Below are 12,900 nucleotides of genomic sequence, written 5' to 3' on the forward strand. Positions count from 1 at the left end.
CTAAACCCTAATGGTAGGACATTAACTGTTGAAAGTTTTCCATCAGCTTTATCATTATTCCTGTAGTAATGCATCCTATGCCTTTTGCTTAATAAAATGTTTATATATGAAGGTATTTCCACTGAATCTTGACTTTTGATTATCTTATTTTACAGAAATCGAGGTGACGAGCAATACCACATATATTTCCCATCTTCCTCCTGAAGTAATGTTGAAAATATTTACCTACCTAAACCCTCAGGACTTGTGTCGCTGCAGCCAAGTAAACACTAAATGGTCACAACTGACTAAAACTGGATCTCTTTGGAAACATCTTTATCCTGTTCTTTGGGCCAGAGGTAGAAGGGCTTAGGTTTTAAACTGTTTTTAAAACATACCATCTGAAAAATTGTACATGCTCCACGCTGGTAACTTGTTTTTCCTGTTTCTCCATGTATTCTACCTAAAAGTATTTTATTTATGGGTGGGGAAATGTTTGGGCTTGTCTTTCCAAATGTTTTCTACACAAAAATGCAAATATTCACAAAATTTGTAAAACTGTACATTTACTGAGGTGACAAGCAATTCGTTTTTGATACTTTTCTTCTTGGTCCTCCTGCAGTAAAGTAAAATTAGTAAGGAAACTAGTGTGCTGTGGCTAAGTGGCAGTGCTGTGAATTGCTCTGCAGAAATCTCTATAGTTTGATCCCTGAATCGGGTCATCTGCTTCTAGTTTGGCTGGGCTGAGGATAATGTAGAAGTAGCATTTACAGCTGCTTGGAGGAGGAGGAGAGCCTTAGGTCATTACTTAAGGGTGACTACTAGTGGCTGCATTCAGGGCCCTTTATTGCAGGGCTCCAAAAAGAGGTGCATGACCCAAGATTGTTGCGACGATGACCGGATTAGGTATGTTGGATGGTAAATAAAATAAAGGAAAACTCTCCTGTAATGATTGAAGGCTTATAGAACTAGATCCCAGCCCTGTTTCTAAACTTAACTGAAAGTACAAAGGAGCAGAAGGAAACTAATTTGTCCCCTTTTCCCCCCCCCCCCCCCCCCCCCACCAAAAAAAAATAGCTTTCCTTTCGTGTAGCAGATGGACTCAAAACAAGTGGATATAGCATGCTCGTGCTAGCAGTTGGAGACGGATCTGACGTCAGCACGGGTACAGATTACCCCCACAGGAAGTGCAGCAACTCAATTTCCATCTCCAAAGCAGTTTGGAGCTTGCAACGCTCGCTGAGCGTTCATCCAAATTCTACTCGACTAAATTCTTGAAGACTTCCATTTGAAGATCGAGCCCCGCACTCCTGCGGTGATACCCTACGGTCCCTCCCCCAGTTGAGTTTCCCGAGGTGATTTCCGTGGGTCCTCGGAGGTGAGAGCCTCGGTCCGGTGGCCGAATCGTGGCAGGGACCTAGCCCCCAGGTGAGAAGGGCTCGGGCGCGGCGTAGAGGCAGCGGGTGCACTTCCTCGAGCGTGGCGGTGAAGGTACTTACCCTCTCCCCCCGCGGCCGGAGACCGCCCGGGTCACAACCGGGAAGCGCCGAAGATCAGGTAAGGCGTACATCTTTCTTTGGTCTCTGGAGGACGAGGATCAGCAGGGTCGGCCTCCGTTGCGGCCCGCCATTTTGCCTGCCTGTTCACTTCCGTGTTATGCACACATAGTTACGCGCACGTTGTTACGCGCACGCTGTTACACGTACATCGTTACGCACAGCGTTTGGTTAGGCGCAGGCCGTAGTGCGCACATAGTTATGCGCACGCAGTTACGCGCACGTTGTTACGCGCACATTACTACGCGCACAAAGTTGGGTGCACGTTTCTACGCGCACGCCACTGGGTTAGGCGCTCGCTGACAGGCACACATTCATAGGCGCACAGCTTTCGCGCATAGCGATACGATACGCAATGGAGCATATGAGAGCCCAGGCGCCCACGGAGCTGGCGCCTCCAGAATCAGGCATTAGAGCTCTAGGCCTCTGCTCAGCATGCAATCTCAGAGCTACACAGAGCGAGGAAGCAGATTCCCTATGTGCCCAATGTGAGGAGGCCTTGAGAGTTCCAGGGCAGGGCTGATCCCAGCCCCTGCTAAGTGCCAGTTCCTCAGGGACCACCCCGTATCTAGCAGGCCGAAGGGAGCAGCCGGGGAATCCTAGAGACCTGGTGCCCCTGAGGCCAGACCCTACTTCCCTCTCCTGGGTGGAATTATTCATGCCTTTGTCCAAATGCAGGTTGCTCCTCGACCGGACCCATATGTACCTGCTGACCTGGCCCCTGGACCTTCGAGGCCTAGGCACGGCCACTCGCCACCCGGGAGCCCCATTTATAGGGATTCAGATTGCTCTGAGGAAGAAGGTGAGCTTCCCGAGTACGGTGAACCTCCCTCGGAAGCTGAGCCGTATCGAACCATGAGACGCTTCTTCGTTAAGGAGGATCTCCTGGACCTGGTCTCTCAATACCTGTCGGAGTTGGCTATCCCGGGCCAGGGCACCCCAGGGGAACCTTGTATGAGAACCCCCTGTTAGAGGGCCTTCGTCAGACGACCCACCATTTTCCCCTCCTCCAAGCAGCACAGCAGTTAATCGATCTGGAATGGAATGCGCCAGAGGCCTCATTCAAAGGGGGGCGGGCCTTATCCGGCATGTACCCCCTGGACCCGGCAACTAAGGAGCTGCTGGCGTGCCCTAGGGTAGACGCCATAGTCTGCGCAATGGTGAAGCGCACGGCCATTCCAGTTGAGGGAGGGGCGGCCCTCAGGGATGCGCATGACCGGCGCCTGGACGCCATCCTGAGGAAAGCTTTTGAGGTGGCCGCTATGTCCCTACGAATTGCGACCGGCTGCACCGTAGTGACGCGTTCCTGTTTGTCATAAGCCAGAAACAACACCCCGGGGGAAGAAATGGAATCAGCTCTCTCATTTCTCATTGACGCTGCCTCTGACTTAGTGCGTACGGCAGCCAAGGGAGTGCCCTCATCAGTGGCAGCCAGGAGACAGCTCTGGCTACGGAATTGGGCGGCCGACTCCTCTTCTAAGGCACGCCTTACCAGAATGCCTTTTAAGGGATCTCTTCTGTTCGGCAGCGACCTCGAGAACTGGGCTACCAAGTGGGGCGCCTCTCCATTGCCCCGTCTGCCAGAAGACAGGTCAAGAAGGACCCAGCGTCCTCTGCCTAGGCCTTCCAGAAGTGGAGGCTCTCAACGCTTCAACCCCTACAGGACTCGCTATCAAGCACCTCGTTCTCAGACCAGGAACCAGTCCTTTCGGACCAGGCACAACAAGAAGAAAACCGGCTCGGGTTCCGGCCCCGGCCGCACCCCACAATGACAATCAGCTGACTCATCCGGAGGTAGCAGCCATAGGGGGCAGGCTAACCCTCTTCTACCGCAGGTGGGTCGAGATTACCTCGGACCAGTGGGTCCTCGCCATCATCCGAGAAGCATATTACCTGGACTTTCTTCGGCTCCCGCCGGACAAGTTTGTGGACTCTCCTTGTTCCCCCCTCAAGAGGACGGCACTAGAAGTTACCTTGCGGAGGCTCCTGTCCCTAAAAGCCATAATCCCAGTGCCTGCAGGGGAGATCAGTTCTGGGCATTATTCCATTTATTTCATAGTACCCAAGAAGGAGGGCACTTTCAGGCCCGTCCTGGACCTCAAGTCAGTCAACCGACACCTACGGGTCCCCAGCTTTCGCATGGAAACTCTGCGGTCTGTCAAAAATGCAATACAGCCAGGGGAGTTCCTCACATCCCTAGATCTGTCAGAAGCCTACTTGCATATCCCAATCCATCGGGATCACCAGCGTTATTTACGCTTCAAAGTCCTGAACCAACACTTCCAGTTCAGAGCGTTGCCCTTTGGGTTAGCCATCGCGCCGCGGACCTTCACCAAGGTCATAGTAGTAGTGGCGGCGTCCCTCAGGAAGGAGAGTTATAGCTCTTTTGGAAAGCCTAGGATGGGTAGTAAACTTGAACAAGAGTTCTCTACAACCTTCTCAGTCGCTGGAATACCTAGGAGTCCGATTCGACACCCAGGAAGACAGGGTCAGTCTGACCGCCAAGAGGAGAGCAAAGCTCTGGAATCGTCTGGAGGCCCTGCTGAGCGCCACCCGGCCCACAGCGTGGGATTACCTACAGGTCCTCGGCCTTATGGCATCCACTATGGAGGTGATACCATGGGCGCGGGCTCATATGAGGCCATTACAACACGCCCTCCTATCTCGGTGGAGCCCACGATCACAGAACTACACCGTACACCTACCTCTACCAGCCAGGCTGCGGACTCAGATACGGTGGTGGTTGCAGCCCGGCCACATGAGCCAGGGGTCAAGAATGTCCTCCCCAACCTGGACCCTGCTCACTACAGATGCCAGCCTGAATGGATGGGGAGCACACTGCGAAGAACTCACCGCCCAAGGGCGGTGGAACAGAGAAGAGTCTGGGTGGAACATCAACCGACTAGAGGCACGGGCAGTCAGGTTAGCATGCCTGCGATTTGCCCACAGACTCTGAAACAGAGCGGTCAGAGTGATGTCTGACAACGCCACCACAGTGGCCTACATCAACCGACAAGGCGGAACCAGAAGCCGACAGGTATCCCTAGAAATAGCCCCCCTGATGTCTTGGGCAGAAGTAAATCTACAGGACATCTCCGCCGTCCACATCGCCGGGAAGGACAACACCACGGCAGACTTCCTCAGCAGAGAAAGCCTAAACCCGGGGGAATGGCAACTGTCGCCCACAGCTTTTCAGATGATTGTGGATCAGTGGGGGACCCCGGGCATGGACCTCCTAGCGGACAGGTCCAACGCTCAAGTACCCAGATACTTCAGTCGCAGACGAGATCCCCTCTCCCACGGGATCGACGCTCTAGTCCAGCCATGGCCGCAGGGGATCCAGCTATATACGCCTTTCCTCCTTGGCCCCTGCTGGGTGCCATTATATACAAGATTCAGCGACACAGAGGCCTAGTTCTTCTAGTGGCCCCGGACTGGCCAAGAAGACTCTGGTACGCAGACATGAGAAGACTGCTGGCAGGGAATCCACTACCCCTGCCTCCGCACAGGGACCTGCTGAGACAGGGTCCCATTCTCCACAAGGCTCCAGCTCAATTCTCTCTTACGGTCTGGCCATTGAGAGGGCTAGACTGAAGAAGAGGGGATACTCGGGACCGGTGATCGATACACTCCTCCGAGCACGCAAGTTCTCCACATCGCTAACATATATAAGGATCTGGAGAGTATTTGAAGCCTGGTGCGATGCTCACAGCACCAATCCACACGCCGCTAAAATCCCTATCATTTTGGATTTCTTGCAGGATGGACTCCAGAAGGGTCTGTCCCTCAGTTCCATCAAGGTTCAGGTGGCAGCACTATCCTGCTACGGTCCCTGGAGTGACGGCAACAGCATTGCCACACACCCAGACGTTTCACATTTCCTGAAAGGAGTCAAACACATTCGCCCACCACTGAAGTGGCCAGTGCCCCTGTGGAACCTCAACCTAGTGTTGGAATTTCTAGCGGGACCCGCCTTCAGACCCCTTCGAGGCCTGTCCCTCCATTTGTTAACCTTGAAGATGGTATTCCTGCTGGCCGTAGGCTCAGCACGCCACATCTCAGAGCTACAAGCACTGTCCTGCCGTGATCCGTTTCTCAGAATCACTCCAGAGGCTATCCATCTTCGCACGGTTCCTTCCTTCTTACCCAAAGTAGTCTCACAATTTCACCTCGACCAAACCATATCCTTGCCAACCACAGAAGGTTTGAAGAAGTCAGAAGAAGGCCGAATGCTACGCCATCTCGACATCGGCAGACTGCTGTCCTGATACCTGGAAATGTCAGAAGCAGTACGAAAGATGGACCACCTGTTCATCCTTCACAGCGGGAAGAAGCAAGGGGAAGCGGCCTCACGGGCAACCATCGCCCGCTGGATCAAAGAAGTTATCAAGGTGGCCTACGTAGAGGCAGGAAAACCACCGCCTCTACGGGTCAAGGCTCATTCTACCAGAGCATAAGCGGCCTCTTGGGCAGAAACTAGGATGCTGTCGCCTGCAGAGATGTAAAGCGGCGACCTGGTCCTCCCTCCATACCTTCTCCAGATTCTACCGTCTGGACGTCCAGGCCAGGGAGGACACAGCATTTGCGAGGGCAATCCTAAACTGTCCTCGGGCAGCCTCCCGCCCAGTCCAGGAGTAGCTTTTGTACATCCCACTTGTTTCGAGTCCATCTGCTACACGAAAGGAAATGTGGAAATTACTTACCTGATAATCTCGTTTTCCTTAGTGTATGCAGATGGACTCAGCATCCCGCCCGGCTGCCGGTATACATGAAGAGTCACCGATTCACGGTAAGCCATGTTTTTCTTATGTAGGGCATCCACCCTGCCGGGTGTCGACGCCTTCCGGTTGAGAACACTGGCGGTCTCCAGCTACTATCAAATCGGTCAGGGTAATCCTGTTCATTTCATTGATTGGTCAGTCACACATATATCCATAAAGCTTTTGCAAGGAAAATTACTGATTTGCTGCACTTCCTGTGGGGGTATATGTACCTGTGCTGACGTCAGATCCGTCTCCAGCTGCTAGCACGAGCACGCTATACCCACTTGTTTTGAGTCCATCTGCATGCACTAAGGAAAACGAGATTATCAGGTAAGTAATCTCCACATTTGTGTCAGTCAAAAAGTTTGAGTTGCCAGAAAATTCTTTCTTTACCTTTTTTGCTTTTATGCTCTCCTACTTTTCTTTTCTTTTTTTTTTCCATTTAATCTTGCATTTTTGGAGCCCAGCAACTATTTGGAATCAGGTCTTTGATCCAGAACCATGAGCCTTCATTTGCAATTACCCATTGAGTTTTACCTTATTTGATACCCCTACAAACTCAGCCCAGTCACTGCATGGACAGTCCTTGACCAGGTGCCATACACCAGGGCTGCTTCTGGAACTCTGCACTCATGGGCCCTAAATCTGGCTACTAGGTATCACGGTTGTGTAATGACTGGACTCTTTCACTGAGGCTGTGAATGCTGCTTCCACAGCCTGGGATGTTTAGGACCTGACCTGGGAATTAAACCCATATCCTATACTTGGTAGTGCTACCACTGAGTCAGCAAGCTGGCCCCATTATATGGTTTTATTTTACTACTCTTCTTTTGGAATTTCTTTGCTCTCCCTTCCTCTGATTTCCTTTCCTCTTCCTTCCCACTTCTCCACCCCCGTGCCATATATCCATTTCTCCAAATTTGTCAGCTGATGGCAGAATGCAGCTCCTGGCCTCATCTCCACTCATTGCTCAGGCCGTAGTGGCATCTCTCTTGGGGATTAGACTGATCATATCTCCTATCATCTCTGCTAACTTTGCTGTATCCCTCCTTGAGCCTGGACTAGCCACAGTGGTGGCAGCAGTCTCTCTCCCTGGCCCTGGCTGAGTCTACGTGTTGTTTTTTAGGCAACAAGTGCCTTGGTGTGGGGGAATTTTTCCAGCCCTGTCTGCCTCCATTTTTTTTTTTAAATCTTTAAATCCTCTACAGCCTTTATCTAATTTTTAGCTGTACTTTATTGTATTTATATTTATAATTTATTTCTATTCCACCTAGGTAGGCATGCATTTTAGGTAGTCCTACAATATTTACATAATACCTGGGCTAATGACCCATCACAGGACCCTCAAAACATGTCAAAATTTGTTACAGTCCTCTCCTGATGTTAATTCAGATTTGATGTCCAAGATTCCCTGTCGGAGGAAAGCTTCTTTTCTAGGTCCTGTGTGTTTTCGCCTTGAGCATTAAAGTCTCTCATAAACAGCATGAATAATCATGCTGGAAACTGATGTGGTTTCCAACTTAAACATGTATTAATTAAAGATGAAAAAGTTGATGAACAGGCTCCTCACAGCTCTTGATATATACAGCTTCAAATCTCCAATTCTTTTGTAACCTTTCTTTCCTGAACATACCCAGATCAGTCCAGACAAGTGGGTTTTGCTCACCAACCAACAAATGGCGTCAGAACAAAACTTTGAGACTACATAAGAGTGCCACCTGCAGTCCCCTCAGTATTTCTCTGACTCCAGCAGATGGTAGAGGTGCAAACCTGCAGTCTAGTTAAAACAAAAAAACAAAAAAAAAGGAAAAAGAAATAGGTTTTAGGTCAGAAGAGAACTATGGAAGCTCCCTGAGATATTGGGCGCCTTCGTGGGCCATCCCTCAGGTGGAGCCGGGTGACCAGGGGGTTGGATACCCCTGGCTGGACTTCATCTGCATTGTGCCGGAGGGTCTGATAGCCAGGGGTCTGGCTCCCTCGATTCTCCCCTTTCTGGTGCCACTGGTCCTGCCAGGAAAGTATTTCCATCATTAAAGTTTTCTTTAAAAAAAACAAAACAGTACTGTAGCAGCAGGGAAGGAAGGCTGTTTTGACCCTGATGGTGGTGGGACTGGACAGCGGGAGCTGTTGGTCTGTGCTGGGAGGAGAGAGCAATGCTTTCACTGGTGTGCCGACAGCCTGGGGACCCGGTTGAGTGTGGCGACAGGCACAAGTTCGGGCCCCCCCCCCCCCCCCCCCCCAAGAGTGCGCTGTGTTTTCCCTCGCGGCTTCAGAGGGCTGGTGGCAAATGACTGGTGAAGTGACCGCAGCCCTGTTAGCATGCCAGTGGGAGCCAGCTTCGGTGCAGCAGCAGTTGTGAGGGTTTGGAATTGTGTGCTGTGCGACGCCGGCACCATGTTGTGAGGGTTTGGATTGTGCGCCGCGTGGCAAGTGCGAGCCAAAATGGCTCCAAAGCAGAAGGGTGGCAGTGTGCCACGCTTGTGGCTTGTATGTGGCACGGCTGAATGCCCAGTCCCTCTGTGTGGAATGCAGGTTGGGACGGGAGGGTTCCTCGGCAGGGGACCTCTAAGGAAAACAAGGCCTCTGTTTGGCCGGGCTCGTTTTAAGGGGATCGGGGGTTCCTCGAGCGGCAGCTGACCAAGCAATGGAGACCAGGAGATTTCAGCCACGAGAGGCAGTGATTCCCCTCCTCCCCTTTCCCCGGTGGGGCAGGGAGGATTCGGATGTCAGCTCCCCGGAACCGGGGAAACAGAAACATAGAAATGACGGCAGAAGAAGACCAAACGGCCCATCAAGTCTGCCCAGCAAGCTACACACTTTATCCATTTTTTTTTTCCCTTTTTCTCTCTCCCACCTGTTACTATTGGCTTCCAGTACCCTCCAGCCCTAATCCCCCTCCACCCAATCTAGAGAGCAGCTCTGTATCTGCATCCAAGTGACATCCAGCTCAATTGGGGGTAGCAACCGCTGCAACAAGCAGGCCACCTCCTTGCCCCATACTCTTACCCACCCCTGTTTTTATTTTTTTGTTTTGTTTTATTTATTTATTTATTTATTTATTTATTTATTTTTGGAAATAGCAGCCCTCCATCCTTCCGCTCCGTGAAGGTGGAACACCAACTACTGGCCACTGGCATCCCGCTCCGTGAAAGCCTCTGTGGCATTCACGGAGCGGGATGATCCTGGGGATTTTTCCCCGGAGTTTGTGCTTCTCATGCAAAAAGCCTTCCTGGCCAGGAAGGGCAAAGGGGGTAAGTGGGCTTACAGCTCGCTTCACATGCAGGTCTCTGCGTTGGGTTCACTCAGGGGCAGGTGTCGTGGTCTGACACATGGCGCTCATCTGGATGTAGTCAGGTTTCTGAATGGGGTTAAGCATTTGCGCCCCCCGGTTTAAAGGATTTGCCCAGATTGGAGCCCAAACTTAGTTCTTTGGGTCCTTTGTGGAGCCTCGTTTGAGCCTTTGAGGAGAGTGACGCTGAAGGCAATGTTTCTGGTGGCCATTCTGAAAGGGCCTGCAGCTCCAAAATCCGCTTATCTTGTAGGGATCTGTTTTTGCGGATTTACAGTGACAGGGTTATGTTGCGCACAGTGCATTCCTTTTTGCCAAAAGTGGTGTCGTCTTTTCATGTCATCGCAGACGATGGAGCTACCAGGGTTTCCAGAGTGGTTGAGAGAGTCTCCACCGGACAGTGAGTTACCTCTCTTGGAAGTGCGGCGGATCCTATTACATTATTTGGAGGTTACGAATGTTTTTTGCTGGTCAGATCATCTGTCTTATATGGCAGAATGAAGAAAGGGGACAAAACCTCTAAGGCTACCATTTCTCATTGGCTGAAGGAGGCAATTTGTTCAGCGTACATCTGTAAAGGTCACCAGATTCCTGTGGGTTTGAGAGTGCATTCCACAAGGGCGCAGGCAGGAGATTTGTAGGGCTGCAGTGTGGTCCTCGATTCATACTTTCACCAGACATCACGCTTAGATGTAAGGGCACAAGACGAGGCGTCCTTTGAGTGTTCTACACGTGGGTATTTTGGGTTCCTGCCCAGTTTAGGTGTGCTTGGGCTCATCCCACTTGTCTGAACTGATCTGGGTATGTTCAGGAAAGGAAAATTGGTTCTTACCTGCTAATTTTCGTTCCTGTAATACCACAGATCAGTCCAGAGATCTACCCCTTTGATGCCGAAAGACTGAATTTCCTGCCATGTTAATACTAATGTTTTACCTTTATTTAAAAAAATAAATAAATTATTTTTTGGGTAGGATCTGTGGTGTTCCAGTGGGTTTTTTTGTGGATGAGTAAAGTCTGCAGTTTTGGGGGGTTTCTAGCCCTTTAGATCTATTTGCCCTTGCAAGGGGTTTTAAGACAAAACTTGGCTTGGATACTGGTCAATACTGAGAGGACTGGAGGTGGCACTCTGTTATGTAGCCGTGTCTCAAAGTTTTGTCCTCTGCCACCATCTGCTGGTAGGGATGCAAAACCCACTTGTCTGGACTGATCTGTGTTATTACAGGAATGAAAATTAGCAGGTAAGAACCAATTTTCCAGTTAACTTATTAAATGGTTAAAGCTAATTCCAATTATTTAATTTGTTCCTTGTCTTTTCCAATCATTTGGATAGTTTTTAAGCTTTTTCCTGATAGATGGCAGATAGGATTTTAACCCAATGTAGATGTTAATGTGAAGGTCCATTTTTTTCATACCTTTAATCCAGTATCTCCATATTCTCTTCACTTCTTTGTGTTTGTACCTGAATGGTACCTCCATGCTCCTCTCTGCTACATCCTGATTTGATGATGGAATCACTAGTCTTCTTACAACTTATCCTACTCCTTCACCCTTGGAATGAATGAATAATTATTCTCACAGGACAAGCAGGATGGTTGTCCTCACAAATGGGTGACATCGAGGATGGAGCCCACCACGGAAAACTTCTGTCAAAGTTTAACAGAACTTTGACTGGCCCCTACTGGGCATGCCCAGCAAGGCACTGACCCTGCAGCCAGCAGGGGTCTCCCTTCAGTCTTCTTTTTTCCGCGCAGCAGTTGCCACGCGGTGAAAGGAGCTCTCTAACCACGTTCCTGACAGGAATTTGGAAATTAATTTCCTAAGAAAATTTGCCCCTCAGGGGTCTCCCTTCGACAAATTTTTTAGTCATCTTTCGGAACCCGGTAAGTTTTTTGCCTTCTTCCATCGACTGCTGTCGATTTTGGCCCTTGAGGCCTGTTGGCACTTACCGATCCCCAGCCTAAATTTTGGCTTCCAGCCATGGCAACGGGGTTCCGCCGTTGTCCGGATTGTACCCGGACTATGTCCATCACAGACCCCCATAGGGTTTGTGTAATGTGTTTGGGTAGTGAGCATGATGTCCTGACTTGCACCAAATGTGCCTTAATGACACCCAAGGGTCGCAAAGCCAGGATGGAGAAGATGGGGCTCCTCTTCCATGCACCCACCCCAACGCCATCGATAGCATCGACGTCATCGGAACCGGCACCGTCGAAGTTGTACCATCATCGCCAACCCTCCGGTGACCGTCCGCCATCGATCGCTTCTCGGCCATCGACTCCCATTCCTTCCCCGGATGGGCGAGGGGACCCGGACAGAAAAGCATCGCCATCGACGGCACAAGTCTCGGCCTGTCGAGGATCCACAGCCATCGACCTCTGTTCAAGCCGAGCCACCGACAAAGAAGCCGCGAACAGACCGGACATCCTCCACGTCTTGTTCGTTGGCATCGAGGAAACCCTCCCCCTCCCGGGGTGCGGGGGCCGTGATCCCACCGGTTACGGTGGTACTTCCGGCCCTGCCTCAGCCTCCCTCTCCCGTCGAGCCGGGTATGGTTACCCCTGGTCTCCGGGCAGAACTGGACCGGCTGGTCCAGGAGGCCATCGAGAAAGCGATGAAGAAATTACAACCTCCATCGGCACCGTCTCCGGCACCGGTTCCAGTGCCGCCCCCAGCACCGACACCAGCACCGGCTTCGCCACCGAGGAGGGAACCGACCACCGAGCCGTTGATACAAGCGTTAGCACCGCTACTCAGCCGTATGGAGGCGCTCATGATGGCCCTTCCATCGGTGATTCCAGTGCCATCGACAACACCACCGTCTCCGACTGGATTCTCATCGGCAGGAGAAACACCGTTTCGGATTCCCCCTTCCGGGGTGGTTCCATCGGTACCTCCTGTCATATCTCCACCGATATATCCTTCGGCTCCATCGATTCCGCGCCAGACACCGATTCCATCGGCAGCACCGAAGCCATCGATGCCATTTCTGATTCCACCTACGGCACCGATTCCACCTCGGTTTCCATCGATGCCCTCAGAACCTCAGCCAGGTCCATCAGGGCTACAAGCCCCACATGATCCCTACGATACCTGGGGTGATGATGATGATACATCTTCTGACACAGATTTGCCTTCGCCGCCATCTCCTACAGAGAGTAGAAAAAGATCTCCTCCTGAGGATCTCTCTTTTATTAATTTTGTAAAAGAGATGTCAGAAGTTGTACCTTTTCAGTTACAATCTGAAGCCGATGATAGACACCAAATGATGGAACTCCTTCAATTTCTGGATGCGCCAAAAATCATCGCTTCCATC

General features: G+C 51.1%; 1 protein-coding gene across 4 annotated transcripts in view; it reads left to right on the top strand.

Moving 5' to 3' along the window:
* FBXL5 (F-box and leucine rich repeat protein 5) overlaps positions 1 to 12,900 on the top strand; it is a 251,460-nt gene that overhangs the window by 98,780 nt on the left and 139,780 nt on the right. For all 4 annotated transcript variants that reach the window (XR_003854714.1, XM_029590712.1, XM_029590737.1 and 1 more), the window contains exon 5: positions 156 to 338. Coding sequence is in view for 3 of the 4 variants with exons in the window: in XM_029590712.1 (XP_029446572.1) it covers positions 156 to 338 (183 nt within the window). In the remaining variant the exon portion in view is untranslated. The remainder of the gene's footprint in view (positions 1 to 155; positions 339 to 12,900) is intronic.

The sequence above is a fragment of the Rhinatrema bivittatum genome, chromosome 1 (genome assembly GCF_901001135.1).
Source record: "Rhinatrema bivittatum chromosome 1, aRhiBiv1.1, whole genome shotgun sequence".
Lineage (NCBI taxonomy): Eukaryota > Metazoa > Chordata > Amphibia > Gymnophiona > Rhinatrematidae > Rhinatrema > Rhinatrema bivittatum.